This window comes from Panicum virgatum, chromosome 6N (assembly GCF_016808335.1).
Source record: "Panicum virgatum strain AP13 chromosome 6N, P.virgatum_v5, whole genome shotgun sequence".
Taxonomy (NCBI): domain Eukaryota; kingdom Viridiplantae; phylum Streptophyta; class Magnoliopsida; order Poales; family Poaceae; genus Panicum; species Panicum virgatum.
The window spans coordinates 16,834,386-16,855,373 of record NC_053150.1 but is presented as its reverse complement, the minus strand read 5'-3'; the positions used below and the strand labels follow the sequence as shown (position 1 = coordinate 16,855,373).

The 20,988-nt window shown below is 44.4% G+C and overlaps 2 protein-coding genes across 2 annotated transcripts in view; both read right to left on the bottom strand.

Annotated features, from left to right (window-relative positions):
* Positions 1-267: 267 nt before the first annotated feature.
* On the bottom strand, positions 268-1,299 carry LOC120677979 (xyloglucan endotransglucosylase/hydrolase 2-like). Its single transcript, XM_039959154.1, has 3 exons — positions 1,066-1,299; positions 741-943; positions 268-662 (listed from the first exon to the last, which is right to left on the bottom strand). Exons 1-3 carry the CDS (start codon positions 1,297-1,299, stop codon positions 269-271), a joined length of 831 nt encoding a protein of 276 aa, XP_039815088.1. The 3' UTR covers position 268.
* A 1,750-nt stretch (positions 1,300-3,049) lies between these two features.
* LOC120677977 (xyloglucan endotransglucosylase/hydrolase protein 19-like) overlaps positions 3,050-20,988 on the bottom strand; it is a 39,653-nt gene continuing 21,714 nt past the window's right edge. Inside the window, exons 2-4 of the mRNA XM_039959153.1 lie at positions 4,020-4,328; positions 3,650-3,852; positions 3,050-3,562 (exon numbers count right to left, since the gene is read on the bottom strand). Coding sequence (XP_039815087.1) covers positions 3,181-3,562; positions 3,650-3,852; positions 4,020-4,328 — 894 coding nt within the window. The 3' untranslated portion in view covers positions 3,050-3,180. The remainder of the gene's footprint in view (positions 3,563-3,649; positions 3,853-4,019; positions 4,329-20,988) is intronic.

Below are 20,988 nucleotides of genomic sequence, written 5' to 3'. Positions count from 1 at the left end.
ATCAATGAAAAGACAAAAAAGTCCAAAATATGGGCGTTGTTAGGTTCATTCTATTCTATTATCTCCTATAAGAGAAATCTTATATGCATAGAGTAATAAAATGAAATCTATTTGTAAAAGCTCTTCAGAGATGGGTGTAACTTCTATAGAGTAACCAAACCGGGCCATGAATCATGAAAATCATGATGAACCAATAAATTAAAACTAGATATCTTGGTAAGGAACAATCCATTAATTTCAACTTGTGAACAGTGAATGCTGCCTTTATCTAGTTCGCGGTGCATTCGTTGGGGAGCCCCTCGTCCTTAAACCGGTTGGGATCCTCGCAGTAGTCGTAGAGCAGGTGCTCCGCCCGCGCCTTGTGCAGGGCCGCCGCGCCCAGGCCCGGCTTGCCGAACCCCGCTGACTCCGGCGGCCGCTCGTCGCCGCACGACGCCACGCCGGGAGACGACGATGGCGCGCACGGCGTCACGTGGAAGTTGCGGTAGTAGGCGTGGAAGGGCGCCTGCGTCCAGTTCGTCTTGACGCGGCCGCCCTGCGTCGCCCAGTCGTCGGCGTTCCACAGGCTGCCGTCCAGCCGCAGGTGCCGCAGCGTCGGGAACGGCACGCCGCGCGAGGACTCGTTCTTGTACACGCGGATGGGCGTGCTGTCGATGAACATTCTAGCCAATGCACGCAGGCAATGACAATGGCGCGATCAAGATTCAAGAACAACCCAAGATGAGATCAGATCGGCTTACATGATGCGCCTGGGGTTCCAATCGACGGAGTAGGTGTGGAAGTCCTTGGAGGGGTCGAACCAGAGCCGGAACTGCTGCTCGCGGTTGCCGACGCCGTTGACGAAGATGTTGGTGTGCAGCGTGTACGGCTCGCCGGTGACGTTGCCCAGGAACTCCAGGTCGATCTCGTCGTGGTCCTCCGGCGGCACGAGGTCCGGCGTCAGCTGCAACAGCAGCAGAGGCCATGACAACCCTGAACCCTCAGGAGAATGCTGCCAGCAGCGAGCGGCGACCGCTGGGCGTGACAAGAGACATGACGCGGCGGCGGCCGGGCCGGGGAACCCACGTAGACCGTGGTGACGGTGCCGGCGGAGTCGTTGGCCACGAGCTTGAGGTCGATGTCGTAGCGGGCGAAGCGGTAGGCGCGCTTGGAGCGGAACCCCGAGCCGTGGTCCTTGTCGAGGCGGAGCGCGAGCGTCTCGACGCCGTCGCGGCCGGTGTGGAAGGAGATGTGGTCCGCGCCCCACATCGGCTCGACGTCGTCGTGCAGCAACGCCACGAACGCTGGTGCCGCCGCCATTGCCGTCAGAAGCAACGCCGCCGCAGCCATAGGATGGCAACAAGAAGATGGCAACCATGCCACCATGGCTACCTAGCTAATTCGGTCGGCAACCCAACCAAGGCCGATCGAGAAACCAACCTCTGATCGATCTCCTTGTTCTTCTTGCGCTTGCTGCTATTTTTTCGATCGATTCGGGCGCGGGTTCCATTTTTATATGAACAGGGCGTGCGTGTTCCTTGGAGTGCCTGATCAGAGCCATGCCATGGCATGTCAGGATCTATGCGAATTCAAGCTGGCTCACCTGAGGTTACCTTCATGAGAGTTAGCTAGCTAGCTACCTCCGTGCTTAGGTAAGGCACATGTACCATATGCTTCGTGTCCCGGAATAGAAATTCCCTGCAGATGATACATGTGCAGGCAAGTGTTGTGAGCTGCACATGCAGCTAAATTTGCAATGGATCCTAAAACGCATCTGCCTATAAACCGTGTAAATTTGAAATAACCTAGGCATAATAGAAGGATTAAACAAATCCACCGTGCCATTGTAGTTTTTTATTTATTAGCGGGGAAACAATAGTGTTGAACCCAATAAACACCCATTATGCAGCTGCAAATGTGTCTTGAGCCTATCAACTGATGCCATGCTACAATTGAGACGCTCCGATCGTTCGATGGAATTATTATGATTTAATTTATTACTCAGCCTTGAAAATACATATTTTCAATATTCAAAAACTAGGAACTGAAATAATAAATGGACAAACCTAATTTTGATTTAATCTCTAGCTAGAAGAGATTGATGTGGGCTGCCTAAGTTTGCCGGTTGGATATACATACAGATGGCCAAACTTGCCTCACGGCATGGCACGACACAACATGAGCATGGCTCGGCACGGCATGGAATGCCAAGGTACGGTCGGCTAATCGTGTCGTGCTGTACCCGCACGTCAGACCACCACTGCGGCCAGGCATTGCACGACACGGGCATGACGATGGGCCCGGCGGCCCGGCGTGCTTGTGCCTACCAGGGCCCGAAGCATGGCAACGCGCCGGGTGCCAATGAAAGAGACGCTGGGAGGAGGAGGTAGGCGAGGGGAGGACCAGAATTCTAGTAAGATAATTGGTTAGGGCTTAGGATCCTCGTACCGTCAATCTTAATTTGGTAGTAGGTCTATATCGGCCATTTTTCGCAAGCTGACTAAATGTAAGAGCTTCACTTTAGAGTTTGACGATGCGAATTCGGAGGTTGAGATTAGTTCGTAAAGTCTAGATCACGCCGTGGGTTTAGCTATGTTCGAGGCACTTCCAGGGTAAAAAAAAGCCTAACAAAATGCAGTCAATCACTTCACATGGAGCCTCATGGACCGTGCTCCCGCTCCACAAGCCCTCACACTCCCTCACATGCATCTAAAATTATTGATATTTCGTATAAGGAGTATTATATACTCTCCTATACAGAACTGACAAGCATAAATAGCTAGAGGAATTGAAGTAGAATAGATTTGCCTGATCTAAACTATATATATAACACCAAGTCTAACCTGTCAACAACTTAAAACATAAAAACCATTTGAACCAAACTCTGCAAACACACCACCACATACATATCAATCGAAGCAAAATTCAAACAACAATGCTAAAAATAAAACATTGATGAATATGAGTATTGAACGTATGGACAAACAAATATCCCCCGCATAGAAAATTTGCACAAAAAATGCTTCCAATATTTAATAAAAAAGAAAAAGAACATGGTGCTCCAGCTTTGACCAGAAAATAAATGTTACATCTTATAAAAGAGAGATGTAAAAAATTGTATAGGATATTGATGTTCGAAAGAATTAAAAAATTCTAGGATGGAATAGTCAAATGTACAAGCAGTGAACACGACGAGTCAAGCTAAGCCGTGGAGCATTCCACTGGGAACCCCGTGTCCTTGAACCGCTTCTGATCCACGCAGTAGTCGTAGATCATGTTCGCCGCCTGCACCCGCTGCAGCGCGGCGGCGTCGAGCCGCTGGTCGAACCAAGCCGACTCCGGCGGCTCGTCGCCGCACCAGGCGACGCCGGGGGACGGCACGCACGGCGTGACGCGGAAGTTGCGGTAGTAGGCGTAGAAGGGCGCCTGCGCCCAGTCCGTCTTCACGCGGCCGCCCTGCGTCGCCCACTCCTCGGCGTCCCACAGGCTCCCCTCCGCCCGCATCCGCTGCCACGTCGGGAACGGCACGCCGCGCGCCCGGTCGTTCCTGTACGCGCGGATCGGCGTGTCGTCGACGAGGAATCTGCCGAGCAACAATTTATAGGTGATGGTGGTGAGATTGAGAGGAGCGAGGTCGAGGCAGTTCGGCCGAGACGACGACGACGCTTACATGATGTACTTGGGGTTCCACTCGATGGAGTAGGTGTGGAAGTCCTCGGTGGGGTCGAACCAGAGCTGGAACTGCTGCTCGCGGCCGCCGGCGCCGTTGACGTAGACGTTGGTGTGCAGCGTGTACGGCTCGCCGGTGGCGTTGCCGAGGAACTCCATGTCCACCTCGTCGTGGTACTCCCATGGCACGTCGTCCGGCAGCAGCTGCAGTGACATGCCGTTGGTTCGTTCAGTAACCCAGCATGAGCACAGCGTCGTCTAGGCGGCGGCAGGACTGAAGAATATTGCGTCCATGGTGACCGCGGTCACCGCGCCCCGGCGAAGACATGCCGTGGCGCGGCAGGGGGTAGGGAAGGAGGACTGCTACTTACGTAGAAGGTGGCGACGGTGCCGGCGGAGTCGTTAGCGACGAGCTTGATGTCCATGTCGTAGCGGGCGTAGAGGTAGGAGGCGTTGGAGCTGAACCCGGAGCCGCTGGAGCGGTGGAGGCAAAGCGCGAGCGCGTCGACGTCGCCGCCGTCCATGTAGAAGTAGCTGCAGCCGGAGCCCCAACTGAGCTTGAGGTCGTCGTACAGGTACGCCGTCGCTTCCTTGGCCGGCGCCATTGCCATTGCAAGCAACGCCAACACCAGGATGCGATGCATACAAGAAGACGACGACGACGGCAGTGCCATGGCTACCTATCTGCTGCAACGAATCTTAGCTTGTTTCTGCTGGTTTCTTTGCCGCCTTTCGCGATCGATCCATCGATCTCGCTCGATATATAGTGAACAGATGGATCGAGACGGTGATGATAGATCACATGGCGAGGTGAAGCTGGCGGGGAGCGAAGCACGTTCCTCGGAATTTTTGAGAGGCATGGCATGTTAGGATCCGGTCCATCCTTGAGGAATGTCAGGCTGGCTAGCTTGAGGGGTTTGCCTGACGGAGACTGAGCGCTTGCCCAATCCATCTCGCGGCGCCCCCGTTGACCTCTACCTACTCTCATGCATGCGGCTTCAATGTATATGTCAACGCGGTTTTGTAAGCTTAACCAATGATTATGCGAACCAGCAAAAAAAAATGATAATGCGCGTTGGTGAGCTGCACGTGGAGCTCATATCTACGAATAGAAGAAGGTCGACTACTGGAATCCGGCTCTTTGCCGTGTGCCCGGTAGTTTTGCCGTGTGCTTTCTATTGGGCACACGGCAAAGAATTTCTTTGCAGTGTGTACACACGGCAAAGATATAATACATAGTAAACAATATAATTTGATGTGTATTTTTTTTGGCACACGGTAAAATCATTCTTTATCGTGTTTTTTTCTAGCACATGGCAAAGTCATGATTTGTCGTGTGTTTTATTTTGGCACACACAAAATAATATTTTTTTCTCTTCTCAGCCCAAATTTTTTCGCAATTTTGTCATGTGTTTTGAAGGTAAAAAAAAACTATTTCAACCATGCTTTGCCATGTGCCCTAGATCTGGCGCACGGCAAAGTGAGATTTAAATTTTGTAAACGACCTCGGATGGGAAACGGTCAAAACGAAAGTTGTAGATCTCGAAAAGTTATGAAACTTTGTAGCTGACAACATTTTTATTTGAATTCTCTTAGGGTCTCAAACAAACAATTTACACTCGGTTTAGTATAATATGTGTGGGGAAAGAAAATGGAGTATAGACACAAGTAAGTGTGTGGTGCAGTGGTAGAGGAGGTTATACGTGAGAGGGAGATTGCGGGTTTGAATCCCACCGGCACGAATATTGCACGAAAAATACCGCGACTTGCGACTTTGACAGGATGGACGGGTTGCTAGTCAGTGGGGTCTTCCTCGAATTAAAATAGTTTTTTTTTCTATTTTTAAATTGGTTTTTTTGTTTTTCTGAAAAATTATTTTCCGCGTGTTTTTTGACAAATGACACCTGAAAAAAGGCCCACGACAAACGTGACATTGTCGACGCCTGTTTGCCTTGTGCGCTTTGTCGTGTCTTGTGCAACACATGACACCCTATGCAAAACGTTGTTTGCCGTGTGCTGCAGGCACACAGTAAACAAGCATCCTGTAGCCTTGTGATAGCCCAGAGCTGGCTGGTTAGCACCCGGTTTGTATCTTTATGTATATATGTATAGAACTTGTAATCGGGACTTATGTTCTCGTTAAAGGTCCAATTTGGAAGAAGGAGAAGCTAAACCTAAGGAATGAAAACCTTCCACCGAGAACTAACTGTCTTACTCAAATGAATTTTACATGGATTGCTCTAGAAAAAAATCAGGGATCACAAGAGGATTTAAGTTTCCAAATAAGCTAGCCCTAAATGAATTAGCAGTGCTCCTGCTCCTTTTCCAAGAAAAAAAAGGCAAGGGCATAGAGCTGTGGAAGAAAATAAATACGTGGATTTTCCAGCACCGTCACTTATCAACATAAATATCAAGAGGAATTTTACAATAGTTGAAATAAATGAGGATTGTCCGTGATGTACTCGATGGCAAAGACATATAAGGTAACAAGAGGTACCGAGAAAAAGATTCCAACCGGTACAAAAAATGGTGGCAGCCGTACCAGGAAAGGTACCTCCTGTTACCTTACCAAAATAAGAAGAGATAAGTCTATTTTACAACCTCGAACTAGTCAAGAAGTCCGTTTTTCAACCTCCAACTACGAAACCGGATAACATAGGCCCTCGAACTGGCAAAACCGTCCGAATCACCCCCTCGATCACTGTAGCAAGCTGTTTTGAGGGCGGTTTTGCTACAGTAACATTTCCGAATTTCTGGAATTTCGCACCTCTCAATTAAATAATAAAGAAAGCATAGTTAATATTGTCTAAAAATCATGATATTTTTTTGGGAGGTAGATAAAAAGACAAGGAATTTATTTTGGCTAGATGTGATACATTAAACATAATGAAATTTGAATTATAAAATTTTAAAAATGGGTAGAATTCAAAATTCCTTGAATTTTTGGGTTAGCTAAACCTTTGATAAAAATGAAATAAAAATATGATAATTCATAATTTTTTATTTAGTTTAATAAGGTATTTTTTATTGGCCCAAGTTTTTATGAAAGTTTTTGAATTCCTTCGCAATGCTCAAATTTGAATCAAATTTGATTCCTCAAATTTTAATTTATGAATATTCTATAGAACTTGGCCCAATAAAAAGTACCTAACTAAACTAAATAAAAAATTATGAATTATCATATTTTTAATGCATTTTTATCATAGGTTTAGCTGACCTAAAAATTCAAGGAATTTTGAATTCTACCTATTTTTAAAATTTTATAATTCAAATTCCTTTATGTCTATTGTAGCACATCTAGCCAAAATAGATTCCTTGTCTTTTTGTCTACCTCCCAAAAAATATCATGATTTTTAGACAATATTAACTATGCTTTCTTTATTATTTAATTGAGAGGTGTGAAATTCTAGAAATTCGGAAATGTTACTGTAGCAAAATCGCCCTCAAAACAGCTTGCTACAGTGATCGAGGGGGTGATTCGGACGGTTTTGCCAGTTCGAGGGCCTATGTTACCCGGTTTCGTAGTAGGAGGTTGAAAAACGGACTTCTTGACTAGTTCGAGGTTGTAAAATAGACTTATCCCAAATAAGAAAGATATCTGCCGGAACCTTCTGATAGCTTTCCAATCACTAGAATATGAGGACAGCGGTTGCTAAGAGGCTTAGCGAAGTTGTACCAACGTAGTGGTGGCTCTTCGTAGGGAAAAAAAGTATTGAGGGTTGTATGAGGTTTTTATTTAATTTATCCTTTTTTATTGAGGGGGTGGGTTGTTTTTTTTTGCAATTTTGCCCTCTTCTCTATTAATATAACAAGATAGAGTCCCTGCTTACGGCAATTAAAAAAAATAAAAAATACATGCACCTTCAGCGCTGTGCATATTGGCATTCTCTTTGATCCACGCACCTCTTCTTTTCACATGCGCTAGTGAAATTCTTGTTCCTCCGTTCTGAAACAAAAAAACATGTCACTGTAATTCAAGATGTGCCCTCACATACATGCTATTCTAGCTTTTTGGTAAGTTCAATTTGTAGGGCCCACCAACATTACTGCTTTTCTACTCACATGCCTTCCATCATCGAGCTTCCATCTGATTGTCTGAACTGAATCTTGCCGCGTGGGCAGGTGTCAAGCCAATGGAGGCCGGGCGCGCGCAAGCCCCTCAGTTGTGCATGTGCGGAGGACGATGGGACAGGCGCACAAAAGGAAATGCGGCGACGCCCATAAGGCCAAATATTATAGATGGCACGAAGGTGGCTGGGAGCCGACGTGGAGGAAGAGAGAGAACGCTGTAGGCGTCTCGCCATCCGCCCGCTGCACCCGGTTGAGAGACTTTTCCTTCACTTCTCACTACTACAAAACAAGCATTTGTTCCTGGCCATTTGTCCCGGCAGCCTTTGGGCCCGGGACAATAGGTGGCTTTTGTCCCGGGTCCAACGGCTAGCCAGGCCAGCAGGGGGGACGGGGGCCTTTTGTCCCGGTTGGAGACACCAACCGGGACAAAATGGGAGCCTTTTGTCCCGGTTGGTGGTTCCAACCGGGACAAAAGGCTACGCGGGCCTTTTGTCCCGGTTGGAACCACCAACCGGGACAAAAGTCCCCCCTTTTGTCCCGGTTGGTGCCTCCAACCGGGACAAAAGGCCTTGCTCCCCTTATCCCCTTCCCTCTCCCCCCGCCCGAGCCATTCAGCTCACTTGTTTTCTTGCTGTTCTTGGCTCGGGATAGAGGAGTTCTTGCTCATTTTTTCACCACATTTGTGAAGATCTTTGATTCCCCGTCCATCCATCTGCTCTAAAGGTTTGGGGCTTGTTTTTCTTTTCTTCCTTGGCTTGTATAGCTCATTTCATACTTTAGAAATAGAGAAAATGTGTAGCTAGCTCATTTCTTGGACATTTAGCTACCTAGATTGCATATGTAGGTGTAATTTTCTTTTAGATTTAGATGAGTATATGGATAGTAGAAATTTTTAGAATGAGTGTAGATACTTCATGTGATGTACTTGTATATATGACCATATTGTGGATAGTTGATTTTTTTATTCGTGAATGAATTAATGAAATGAGTATATTATAGAATTTTTTGTATTATGAATGGATTATTTTGACACTCTAGTGATGTATTTAATCAGGCTCACATTGAAACCATCTAGAAGCTAAAAAAATCTTTATTTCGAAACAAGTATACGTCGTTAATCTCCATCCAACGGTGATGGCACTACCTTTTAGGGATACACGATGCGCTATAAGGACGTCGCAAATCGGTTGGTCGCATCACCAGCACTTCCGATTGATAAGAAGACAGCATTTGACGCAGTCAGCATGCCGTTGTTGTACTGAGAGCATATGAACGAGCATGCTGCCTGTGCCAAGTGCTGTGCCTATTAATCGTAAATGTTGGTGCTGCGACTAGCCGATTGGTGACATCCTTGTACCGCACCGTGTCCCCCCGAAAGGCAGTGTCATCACCGCAGGGTTGAGGTTACTGACATATACATTTTTAGAAATAAAGGTTTATTTTTCTTCTAGAGGGTTTCTGGATATTGAAAAGAGTATACTCCTGGAACTGAAGGGTGTCAAAGTAATTAGAAGTTATAGAGATTTCTTTCAATTAATTAGAGATTTCTTGAGGATTAATGATACATTTCGTCTTTTTTATATAATTTCATTGTTATTTGCAAGAGTTATTAATCTGATCATTGTAATTGTAATAGTACATAATTTTTGCTTTGTAATGGTAAGAATTTATAATTTTGTGGAAAATAAAGGTATTTTTCAGTAAAATATGGCTTCAGTAGCTGGAGGGAGTGGCGCCGGTGGGGGTGATCGTTGTCCTTCTGGAGAGAAGGGCACAACTCGAGTAGGTCGTCGGTCCAAAAAACCTAGTGCTTTTCATAGGGCAGCGCTCCGTTATTGCGGCGTTACGGTTCGTCACCACCAAACTCGGAGGTTTCAGCTCCGCCATCTTATTCTGCGCCAGCAAGAAATCCGTTAGAACATTCTGCGTTCCAACGCAAGGACGGTTGAAAACCTATGTGTTGTTGACCGAATTTTTAAATTTCATGTATAGTACTCCTTTGTTAAGTTCTGTAATGGATTAAGTACCCCTTTTAATTAATCAAGATGTATGATGGATATTGCATATCTTTTAATTATTCATGTTATGTTACATTTAGTTTAATTTAGGTTTGATATATTTTATTTATTCGATACGTGTAAAGAATTCAAATCGATTTATTTAAAATGCAGATGGAGCGGCAATGGATGTACAATGCTGACCGACGTTCGAAAGAATTCATTGATGGCCTGCATTATTTTTTGTCTGTGGCTGAGGCAAACAAGCAGAATGGTTTTATGTGCTGCCCGTGTGTTCATTGCAACAATAACAAGGATTACTCATCTTCAAGAATCCTACACAGCCACATTTTCGCAAATGGTTTCATAAAAAAGTATGTTTGTTGGACGAAGCACGGAGAACAGGGGGTTACCATGGAAGACAATGATGAAGAAGATTTTGACGACCACTTTCCCGGGAATGCTGGAATCGGTGCATTCGATGACGATATTCCCATGGAAGAGCCCAAAGTAGATGTAGCAGAAAATGATCCCAGCAACGATCTGGGGCAAGCATTGCACAATGTGCAGGCAGACTGTGAGAGTGAAACGGAGAGGTTGAAGTTCCAGAAGTTGTTAGAGGACCACCATAAGTTGTTGTACCCAGATTGTCAAAATGGATTTAAGAAACTTGGCACCACCTTGGAGTTGCTACAATGGAAGGCGACAAATGGTGTATCCGACAAGGGATTTGGTGAATTACTCAAACTTGTTAAAAAAATGCTTCCTAAGGACAATGAATTGCCTGCCACAACATATGAAGCCAAACAACTTGTTTGCCCTTTGGGACTGGAAGTGCAAAAGATACATGCATGCCCCAACGACTGCATCCTTTGCCGAGGCGAGTACGAGAATTTGGATGCATGTCCCGTATGCAGTGCATTGCGTTACAAGATTAGAAAAGATGATCCTGGAGATGTCGAGGGGGAGCCTCCCCGGAAGAGAGTTCCTGCGAAGGTCATGTGGTATTTGTCTATAATACCACGTTTGAAGCGTCTGTTTAGAAATAAAGATAATGCTAAGTTGATGCGATGGCACAAAGAGGAACGCAAGAAAGACTCGATGTTGAGACACCCCGCTGATGGGTCGCAGTGGAGAAAAATAGATAGAACGTACCCTAAATTTGATTTGGATGCGAGAAACATAAGGTTCGGTTTGAGTACGGATGGCATGAATCCTTTTGGTGAGATGAGCAGTGGTCATAGCACTTGGCCTGTGACTCTTTGTCTGTACAATCTTCCACCATGGCTCTGCATGAAATGAAAGTTCATCATGATGCCATTGCTTATCCCGGGTCCAAAGCAGCCCGGAAATGACATTGATGTGTACCTAAGACCATTGGTCGAAGAACTCTTATTGCTCTGGGGCGATGAAGGTGTACGGATGTGGGATGAATACAAACAGGAAAACTTCAACCTACGAGCATTGCTGTTCGTAACGATCAATGACTGGCCTGCTCTTAGTAACTTGTCAGGACATTCGAACAAGGGATACAAAGCATGCACACACTGTTTAGATGATACCGATAATATATGGTTGACTCACTGTAAGAAGGTTGTATACATGGGTCATCATCGGTTTCTTCCCATCAGGCATGCGGTACGAAAGAAGGGCAAGCATTTCAAAGGCCAAGTGGACCACCGAACAAAACCGATGCACCGTAGTGGTAAAGACGTCTTCAACATGGTAAAAGATCTAGAAGTTGTTTTTGGAAAGGGATCTGGTAGCCAACCTGTTCCGAACGAAAACGGAATGGCGCCCATGTGGAAGAAGAAATCTATATTTTGGGAGCTACCATATTGGGAAGTCTTAGATGTTCGTCATGCAATTGATGTGATGCACCTCACGAAGAATTTTTGCGTCAACCTGATAGCATTCTTGGGAGTGTACGGAAAGACAAAAGATACAGTAGAAGCACGTCAAGAATTGCAACGTATGGAAGAACGAGATGCCTTACATCCACAACAGCGAGATAATGGACGACAATACTTAAGTCCTGCCAGCATACTCTTAGCAAGGAAAAGAAAGAAACCATGTTTGACTGCTTGAGCAGTATAAAGGTTCCATCTGGATACTCATCCAATATAAAAGGAATCTTAAATTTGGCAGAGAAGAAATTTACAAATCTCAAGTCCCATGACTGCCATGTGCTTATGACCGAACTTCTTCCGGTTGTGCTGCGGGGGATTCTGCCTGATAACGTCCGGTTAACCATCGTGAAGATATGTGCCTTCCTCAACGCAGTTTCTCAGAAGATAATTGACCCGGAGAATTTGATAAAGCTGCAAAACGATGTGGTGCAATGTCTTGTTGGCTTTGAGCTGATATTTCCACCATCTTTCTTCAACATCATGACACATCTTCTAGTGCACCTTGTCAAAGAGATTGATATTCTCGGACCAGTATTTCTACACAACATGTTCCCATTCGAAAGGTTCATGGGGGTACTCAAGAAATGTGTTCGTAATAGAGCTCGTCCAGAAGGAAGCATCGCCAGTGCCTACGGAACTGAGGAGGTCATTGACTTTTGTGTTGACTTTATTGATGACCTTAAACCGATTGGAGTCCCTGAATCGCGATATGAGGGGAGACTAACTGGAAAGGGTACATTAGGAAAGAAATCTTATGTCTGCACAGATGATTTCTCATTCAAGAAAGCGCATTATACGGTTCTTCAACAATCATCCTTGGTTGACCCATATATCGAGGAACACAAGAAAATTCTGCTCTCCAATTTCCCGGAAAAGTCTGAGGCATGGATTACATGTGAGCACATGAACACTTTCTGCAGCTGGTTGCGGAAGCATCTAATGCATAACATGGATATAAGTGAACAACTGTTCTTATTGGCTAGGGGACCATCTTGGAATATCTTAACATACCAAGGGTACGAGATAAATGGAAACACATTTTATACGATAGCCCAAGATAAAAAGAGTACCAACCAAAACAGCGGTGTTCGTATGGATGCCACGGACAATAATGGAAAAAAAGACACATATTACGGCTACATTGAAGAGATATGGGAGCTGGATTACGGTCCCAATTTCAAGGTGCCTCTATTTCGTTGCCAATGGGTTAAGCTAACTGGAGGAGGGGTAACAAAAGATGAGTATGGGATGACAATAGTTGATCTAAACAATCTTGGGTATAGAGACGAGCCATTTGTCCTAGCCCAGGATGTCGCTCAGGTTTTCTACATTAAGGACATGTCCAGCAAGCCAAAGAAGGGGATCAACAAGCAAAAGGATGAGCCTAGGCGACACATAGTTCTATCAGGAAAGAGAAACATCGTTGGAGTGGAGGACAAGACAGACTTTTCAGAAGAATATAATAATTTTGTTGCCATTCCACCTTTCGAAGTAAATGCTGATCCATGCATCCTGCTAGCCAATGATGATGCTCCATACTTGCGCCGTGATCATAATCAAGGGACATTTGTGAAGAGAAAGTCTGTTACCGCTAATCCTTCATGTACTTGAATCATTTTATATTATTGTATAAAAACATATATATGTACTGTACAATTATACTTTATGTGTTATTTATATTATTTTATATATTTTTCACTTAATTACTAGACTCAATTATAATTTTCATTCAATAATGGATTACTCAACTAATTTTATTTATTTCATGAAATTACATTCACATTAACACACTATACTCTCTCACTAACACACACAATCTCACTAACACACACTATCTCTCAAACTCACACACTACTCATTAATATCATGAAATTGCTTAATTTTATCTAAAATTCACTTTTTAAACGTTAATATCGTGATAGAATCCACTTTCTATCGAAAAGCAACAGTTTGAAAAAAAAATTCACCTAATATATTTTTGCATGGTCAAAATAACAAATATGATTTCAAAAAAGATAGATATTTCATTGACCCAATCACTTGAATGAAAATTAATTATTTTTGTTGCGTGTATCAAGTTTATATAGAGATAAGAAATTTTGTTCCATAATTTTTGGAATCATAATTTTATTAACTGAATTAACAAATGAAAGCCAATTTTAAAAGAGAAGTAAAAAGAAACAAAAACAAACATAACATTAGGCGGGAACGAGGGAAAACGGGCCCCTTTTGTCCCGGGTGGTAGATCCACCCGGGACTAAAGGTGGGCCGCGGGCTGGGAATTTTCCCGGCCCGCCCAAAAACCCCTTTTGTCCCGGGTGAAGCCACGACCCGGGACAAAAGGTCCTTTTGTCCCGGGTGGTGGTTTCACCCGGGACAAAAGGGGGGGCATTTTGTCCCGGGTGAAGCCACCACCCGGGACAAAATGACCTTTTGTCCCGGGTCGTGGCTTCACCCGGGACAAAAGGCCCCCCCTATATTTCCTTCCTCCTTCGCCCTTCTCCTAACACTTGGTTTCTCATCTACTGCGCCCGTCCTGCTCCCCCCCACCGCGCGAGCCGAGCACCGCCGCCATCGACGTCGCCGCCGCCTAGAGCCCCGACCTCACGCCGCCGCCCAGAGCCACCGCCGCCACCGTCCTGCTCCCCCCACCGCGCGAGCCGAGCACCGCCGCCATCGAGGTCGCCGCCGCCTAGAGCCCCGACCTCACGCGTGCCGCCGCCCAGAGCCACCGCCGCCGCCGTAACGCCCTCGCCACCATCCCCTGCTCGCCGTCGACAGTATTTAAGCTTCAACAGTATTTCAGTTGTCTTAGGCTAATTCTTTTTCGCAAGAATCTTTAAGAAAAGCTAACAAAATGCTCCTGACAGCACGATGTTCTTTGATTGGTTGTTAGCAAAAGCATGACACAGGGGACACATTGTAAAGATTAGCTGAGTGTGTCCATCAGTTCTTATTTCTCTTATGTTAGATTGGTCTCCCAGCATCCTCTACTGCTACTGAGGCTACCTTTGGGAAAGTGATCTAGAGCAAACTTTCTGAACACATAGTAGAGGATCTTGCTGCAACTCTAATGAATTCTAGGTTGATTAATAAAATTTAGGTTAGTTTTCTTTGCTTGTTGGCAAATAGATCTTGCTATTAATTCTGAGTTTGTCTCTGTTAGAAATGCGATAGAAGTGTGTTCAATCAGGGCACATTAAATTTCAGAGGCTTTCAGTTTGGATTTATATGCATATATCACTATCATTATTTAGAAACGGATGTTCAATCAATGCCTTCTGATACAAAATTTGCCAGTGAATAGTAGATGCACATGTTTTGTCACAGTGATAAGTGAGAAACAGCCTCTTCTTTGTAGCTAATCGTTAGATCATAAAGCCCACGCCGCGTACCCAAAGGTAGAGCTCAATCTCGTCCCCTCCAACACAGAAAAATTATGATCTGCATGAGAGAAAAATTATTGATAAGTAATTGACATGAATCTATGATTTTACTATAATAACAATATTCAGGGTCCAACTTAATTGACGTAAATTGCTGACTTCGATTTACTAGAAAGAAAACTCTTGGCAAGTAAGTAACATGGATCCATAAATTTTCTATAACATTTACTAATAAAAAAACTTTTAGTTTCGTGCTACTTAGACCTAAGTCCATAAAATCAACCACAACAAAAGAACCTGATGAAATCGGCACAATTCAAAGAAAGTAGCAAATTATATGGTTAATTTAGCATTGTACACAATCAATGAAGGATCAATGAAGGTCTAGAAAATAGATGGAATCATACTGGAGAAAGGCCGAATCCCACTGCATTTGACACCGAGGTTTCATCTCCTAAAAGATCGTCCTACTACGAGAGTCCCCTCAACACCTTCTCCATTCCATTGAACCCCAGAACCTCTCGCTACGTTGGGAAGCTCCTGCCTCTGTATATATAGTTCCCCAATGTTCTTTAATTTTTAGTTCTCAGAGTGTGTCGAGTGTTTGCAGCACTGAGATCGACATCGTCGACCAATTATGGCTCATTTTCAGTAGCTACGAAGCTACACTCATGTAACTTTGGGACATGCTCATAATTTGAAATCATTATTTAGAGTTCATGTTATTTAGAGTGAAATCATAATTTGTTGTTAAGAGTGAAATCATAATTTGTTGTGTAAATAAAGGTATATTTACAAATTTTTAAATGTATGAATGTATGTATGTATGTGTAAAGTGAGTTTAAATTTCTTTTAAATATTTCATGTATATTTCTTGAATTACTTAGTGAAATATTTCTCGACCTCATCCATCGATCGGTACTTAGTGAAATTATCGATAGAATATTTCAAGTTCATTTCTTGAATTACTTAGAGAATATTACTCGACCTCGTCCATCGATCGGTACTTAGTCAAATGCTCGCAAATATGTGGATTATTTAGATAATTTTTTAAGGGTTTTATTTGTATTCATATTTTAGTTACGATGGACCCGCGACACACAGACGCGGAAGACGAACAGTTCTTGTTGAATATGATTGGCGAAGGTCAAGGAGATGTCGCTGAACAAGCTGATGATGGCAGCAATACCGACATATATTTGAATATGTCCGGTGATGGAATTGAGGCACCATCTATTCAGGATGACGCTGCTGCTGAACAAAGTGCTAATGTACATATCACAACTATAATTATTTGTAGTGACAATCATATTTTCATCTGAATCTATATGAATCCTATGAATGTTTTTTTATAGCCGTCTGGATCATCGTCGCAGCAGAAAAAGACGAAGCGAGGCCCAACAAAAAAACTGGAAGGGCGGTTCATTATAACGGAAGTTGGTCCAGATGGCGAACCGATTGCTCCAGAAGCTGCCGCCAAAAAATTCATAAGACAATCCGGATGTATTGTCAGGGACCACATCCCGATCAGCTTCAAGCTCTGGAAAGCTTCCAATCCAAGCGAGGAACGGGATGCGGTACCCGAAAGAGAAAAAGAATGGTGCTGGCGGGAGCTTAAGAAAAACTTCACGGTTCCAGCTGAATCCGAAGAGATATGCAAGCACTGGACCCTGAGTAAGATGGCCGAACAGCTGCGATCATTCAAGAAAATTTTGACGAAGAAATATATCAAGACCGGGACCACACCCGTATTTACCGGCGAGCTCGAAAAGCTCAGGGGTCACTGGGATGCATTTGTAGAATACAAGTCTTCAGAGCTTGGGCTTCAGAAGGTGCAGAAGGCCAAAGACAACGCCTCGAAGAAAGTGTACCATCACACTCTAGGCCAAGGAGGCTACAAGCTTGCAGTACCCAAATGGGAGAAGATGGAGCAGGATCTGCTTGACAGAGGCATCCAACCTGCGACCATGAACTGGCCTAAAAGGTCAAGGACCTGGTTTTATGGTCACGGGGGAAGCTTGGACCCATTGACTGGTGACTGCGTCTATGGGCCAAACATCCAGCGAGCAGCCCAGAGACTACAGGAGGCCATACAAGCAGCGGCCGAGGGAACATTCAAGCCGGATAGAGAGAGGGACGAGCTGACTTACGCCCTTGGGAATCCAGAGCATCCGGGCCGCACAAGAGGCAAAGGCGTGGTTCCGTGGAAGTATGGGTTCAGGGATTACATTGAGTCATATAGAAGCCGGCAAAGAAGAAAGAATGATGAGCGGGAGCACTTGCGAAGGCTAGAGGAACAGCTCATGTCACACGATCAAAGACTGGAGGAAGAGGTTCAACGCCAAGTGGCCGTAGCAATGAGCCAGCAACAGCAAGCGCAAACGTTGCCTCCAGAGCCTAGTGTCGCAGCCGATCACCTGTCTCAGCGGAAAAGTAGCTGTGCTTCCACAGACGTCGCCGCCGCCGAGCCCACGGGGATCCAAGCCGCAGTTGAAGCGTTGGCCCCGCAGCGATTTCCAGTGGATGAGATCACCCACCGGACACCTTGTGACCTGCAGACTGCCGTTAAGAACTTAATGTTCACTGTTGCGTACGGTACCGCCATGCCAACCGAACCAGGCGACGTGTACCACGGGCAGCAAATTCCGCCTAGATACACAAGAGTTGGCGTGGAGCAGGTGTGCCAGGGTTGGGAGACGCTCGAGCTTGATATTCCTGGAGGCGATGGGGAGAGGACACTAGCAGAAGCCATTCATGGCTACATCCTATGGGATAAGCGCTACATTGTCCTAAAGTCGGATGATCAAACACCAAGACCGGCATCTCAGCATGCCTCTCCAAGACCGGCATCTCCGCAAAACTCCCCAAGGGCAGCACTGTCTCGGCAAGGTTCACCGGCACATTCTCCATCACCATCATCTCATGCGCCGATGAACACTCAAGCGTCACCGTCGCCTCCATGGTCACCCCCTCCGCCGCCGGCAAAGAAGCAGAAACGGCCGCCGGCAAAGAAGGTAGCTGCACCGGCTAAGGAGCCTCCAAAGAAGAAGGAAAAGAAGAAGAAAACCAAGGAGGCTCCTATTAAACCCTGGGACATGAGCCTTGAAGAATGCGATCGGATAACTCAAGAAAGAGTTAAAGAGCACTTCAAGCCGAAGCCGAAGCCGGAGCCCGAGAAAGTGATAAATCCGATAGATTTGAAATTTTTTAAGGGAATGTGCGAAGCAAATAAGAGAAAATTCATTCCGAGAGACCCCCCTTCAGACTACGAACGCACAATTATCAAAACTACTGAGAAAAAGAAGAGACAATCAAAGTCGTCGTCGTCCGACGTTCCACAGCTCGGAGCCCAAAAGAAACAATCAATAGAGCCTCGCGTAGTGGGACAGACGACGCAAGAACAAGACTTTGTTACATTTTTGAAAGAATCAAACCTGACGGCCGCTCAGATTGCAGGGGGAGAAGATATTCCAAAGGCCGATGTGGTCGTCAAATGGACGTTTGAGATCGGCAAAACTCTTGTACCCCCCGAAGTAGTGTCTGTGCTTCCAACGCAAATGTATAAGCTGCACCAGCACTACATGCGTGCGATGGCCGATTGCATCTTCATGCAGGGCGCAAAGATTAAAGATGACGATTTCTTACGGGGGGAGGCCATTCTATGGATAAACTGGGAAGAAATTTACCAACTATTCCATCAGGAGGCCCTCGACATCTCTATGGTCGCCTTGTGGGTTCTGTAAGTATTTTACTCTCCTTACGTATTGTTTTGCATGATCTCAACATACTGATCTCTTGATTTATTCGGTATCATGTAGAATGGAGATACATACTTGCAGAAGAAAGGGATACTCTCACCTCGGCTTCATCGACCCAATTACTTGTAATTGGAGGCTTCTACGCGACAATACTGATGAGATATTCCAAATGTTGTTCAAGTACATAAGCATTTATCACAACAAGCAAATGATATTGTTTCCTTACAACTTTGCGTGAGTGATTCCTTCTGTCTAACTCTTTCTATTCTGTAATCGAATTGTTTAAACCTTAACTACCAAGAACTGCCTCCGTATAATCTTGCAGTGAACACTGGGTCCTAATTGTCATAATTCCCGAGAAGAGCCTACTCGTGGTTATGGACTCATTGAGGAGACCTCCAGAACAATACGAAAATCTTCTTAACATGATGAAAAAGTAAATCTACCACTACTCCGTCGGTGACCGATAATTTGAATCACTTTGTTACTTGACTATAATTGTTCTAATCATGCACAGGGTTTGGAAAGAATTCGCTAAAAATCATCCAGGCAAATTTGACAAGGAATTGAAGATCAAGACAGATTTTCCGGTACGCGCTTGGATGATTCGTTGCACGATTCATTAGTTTTATTATATATTCATGTAAATACCTGATAATTTCTTCTCTCTTAAAGTGTATGAGGCAGAAACCAGGCACTGTATTGTGCGCATACTATGTATGCGAGAACATCCATGGTCTGGTAGGTCCTCCAAAGGGCTGGACAGATTGGGAGGAGGAAGTAAGTAAAAAATTTGTTAATATTTGAACTCGTATTTTAATTAGTCGAAATTAATTATCCCCTTTTTCCATAGGTCGGGGAGATGCGCGATAAACTCATACCGGAGGAAAAGATTATGGCGATTCAAGAACAATTCTCCGGATTTATTGTTGAGCAAGTCCTCGATCCAAAAGGCGAATTCTACTACGATGGAATATCTAATATTGACAATCACAGCAAATATGACAATATACGCGTATATATGTAATTAAGAACGAATATAACTATGTAAATATATATGTGTGTCTATGTATTAAATTTCTATTTATGAGTATGTATGTATGTATTAAATTTCCAAAAGGCGAATTCTACTATGTAATTAAGAACGAATATACCTATGCAAATATGATGGAGTATGTATGTATTATATATATAAGCACTCCAATAATATATATGTGTATATATATTTATATAATATTGGTCCTAGACATTTTCATATGTAAAGGAATTCACATGTATAGATATGTGTATACATATATATATATAAGTGAATTAATTTATATATGAAAACTATCTAGGACAAATATTATATAAGTAACTATATATATATGTATATATTAGTGGAGATCATACACACTGAATTCCAATACATAAGTTTAATTGAAATGCAAAAGTATAATTGAAATAGAAAAAGAATTGAGAAAAGAAAAACATGAAAAAAAAGAGACCTTTTGTCCCGGTTGGTAACACCAACCGGGACAAAAGGTCCTCTTTTGTCCCGGTTGCCACACCCGGGACAAAAGGGCACCCCCTTTTGTCCCGGACAGGCGTTCCCGGTTGGGAAACCGGGACAACAGCGGTTTCCCAACCGGGACAAATCAATGTTTTTTAGTAGTGCCTATTGGCTGAATCACCGGGACCTGCCACCATCATTGCGCGCCTCCCAGCCGGCAGTGGGCGTGGTTATAAGCCATGCTCTAAGCGAGGGAGCTAGTAACATACGTGGCCGGCAAATGTTTTTTTTTTTGAAAGAATGGCCGGCGAATGTATACATAGTGTCGTAGGGACATAGCAGCTAGATCGTCAAATGGCACACTTCTTGCGTACGACCGTACCGGCCAGATCGTGCGTTAATTTTCTACTGACTAGTTCTCCAAAATAAAAATAAAAAATTGTTTGTGATTCATTCATTTATAATAGGCTTTACGCACCCAAGCTGAGTTTGAATGTGGGTTTCAGTTCGTAGCAAGAGACATCGGCGTGGGTGGCTAGGATTTTAGGTTAGGACGGTCCAGATTAATGTATATTTTTATAACATTATATATTTGTAACGTGTCAATATAAAAAAATTACCGAATGCAATGCAACCAATATACAATGTGAGCGGGAGTAAAGATTGAGGGGGTAAATGGCTTTGGGCCAAATTTCTAGGATGGGGGCATGGGCGCCATGAGGACAG